At 37.9% G+C, this 1,885-nt stretch overlaps 1 protein-coding gene across 1 annotated transcript in view; it reads left to right on the top strand.

Moving 5' to 3' along the window:
* The window catches only part of LOC138031221 (NFU1 iron-sulfur cluster scaffold homolog, mitochondrial-like), a 16,701-nt gene extending 15,875 nt beyond the window's left edge, over positions 1 to 826 (top strand). The window contains exon 9 of the mRNA XM_068878897.1: positions 434 to 826. Coding sequence (XP_068734998.1) covers positions 434 to 514 — 81 coding nt within the window. The 3' untranslated portion in view covers positions 515 to 826. The remainder of the gene's footprint in view (positions 1 to 433) is intronic.
* Positions 827 to 1,885: the final 1,059 nt, after the last annotated feature.

Below are 1,885 nucleotides of genomic sequence, written 5' to 3'. Positions count from 1 at the left end.
AACAAAGAAACTTTTTGGGCAATTTGAAGTGGGTACAACATTCAGTTAGCCGATTTGCTCTATTGTTGGTTTTCCCTCACGTGATCAACGGCCATGTTTTTCAGCGAAAACAAAAGAAAACGTTTGCACAAAAATAAAGTTCATTTTCCGGAGGATTTGGTCGGGGCACCAACATGGCTGCCGTTTGTTTGTTTAGGGGCACCAACATGTTGGCCGTGACGTCATGTGAAAACCGAGAATTGGTACTAAATTCTTCGACCTAGCGGGACACTTCGTGTTGGATTATTCCGACATCAAAATTTGGCATGCATCTAATTTCTAACGCAAGTGCTGGGGGATCTTGCTTGATTTCTTTTGTCTAATAATATTTACTTTTTTCTCTCGATCAAAAGTCCCTCATTTTGAGTTGTTGTTCTGATTTCTTGTTCTTCAGGTTGAAGATGAAGTGGACGAAGTAAATAAAACGGAATTTCGTAAACTCGAAGCAAAACTCGGTGAAACAGCGGACTCATAGATAGACTGGGAGCTTCTGCCGCTGGTGCTGGTGCCTTTGTGGCCAGTGTGTTCTCTAGCTGTTTCGGCCTTTCATCGGTATTGGATCATGTATGCATCTGTTTTTATTGTGAACGTTTGGACAAGTGGTTATCCAGCCGTACGGGGGCGCCCGGAATTTCGACCAGGACTTGATATTCATTTTGGTTGTTGAAAACACCTTATAGTAAAGAAACAATTCAACTTTACTAAAAAAAGAACAGCAACACTTTATTGTAACCACAGCAAAAGAAATATTACAGTTAATTCACAAAGAATTAAATCACATTGAACTTATTATGTGCAGGGTACTGACCTACTTCCTGAAATAACTACTGAGCTAAAAATGCTAGGAAGCCAGATTAAGTAATCGAATTTGAATGCAATGTTGCTGCTGTTTTTGTTTTTCATTCACTTGTGCCCTAAAAGTCCCTTAAGACTCCACGAATTAAAAAGCAATTAAAAGTGGGTTTGACTTGTACGTGAAGAATAACTAAGATCCACCTTTAAATTACTTGTTTGCAGAAGTGAACTCTGAGCCGAGTTTTCTTCTGATCAAGGCTTTTTCTTTGCTGGTTGATACCAGAATACGAAAAAGAAGAGCGCAATTCTTTTTCAAAATGTGAAATGTGCCCAAGTGAGCTCGAAATGAAAAATAGTGCTTCAAAAAAGTGGTCAAAACGTGATTAGCGCAATGAGGTCCGTAAGCCCGCAGAGCGTTTATACTGAAGGAAAGTGCCATATTTAGAGCGGTTTGCATGTATTTCCAATGAAATCATCAACGATCCGTCTTAGGCCCTTTATTTTTCATATTTTACATAAATGATCTTCCCGAAGCTTCCAAATTAACAGAGTTTCTACTTTTTGCTGATGATACGATCTTTTATCGTAGAGAATGTGCCAAATAATGAATTCCAAAATATTGATGTTTGGTTAAGATTTAACAAGCTTTCGATTAATATCAAAAGGACAAATTTTGTTATCTTTAGGCCGTGTCTGAAGAAATTCAACCACAGTTTTTCTTTCTCCTTTGGATGTCTATCTCACATACACAGCAATGTAACTAAATTTATTGGAGTGTATCTAGACAACTAGATGATCTAGATCTAGATGAACATCATACTTGGAAGTATATAAACTTATAAACACGTTTTTACTTACCTTGTAATACCAAACTCATGCTGTATTACATTAATTTATCCTTATATAACTTATTGTAACTCCACGTGGCCGTCTATAGACATATCTAACTTAAGGTAAAAAAGGTAAAGTCTCTGTTACGAGCCTGAAGGCCCATTAAGGCCGGCGCTTATCTCCGGTTTCCGTAGCATGAAGCGACTAGGAGTATTTATGC

Source organism: Montipora capricornis, chromosome 14 (genome assembly GCF_036669925.1).
Source record: "Montipora capricornis isolate CH-2021 chromosome 14, ASM3666992v2, whole genome shotgun sequence".
NCBI lineage: Eukaryota > Metazoa > Cnidaria > Anthozoa > Scleractinia > Acroporidae > Montipora > Montipora capricornis.
This window is presented reverse-complemented; position numbering and strand designations above follow the sequence as displayed.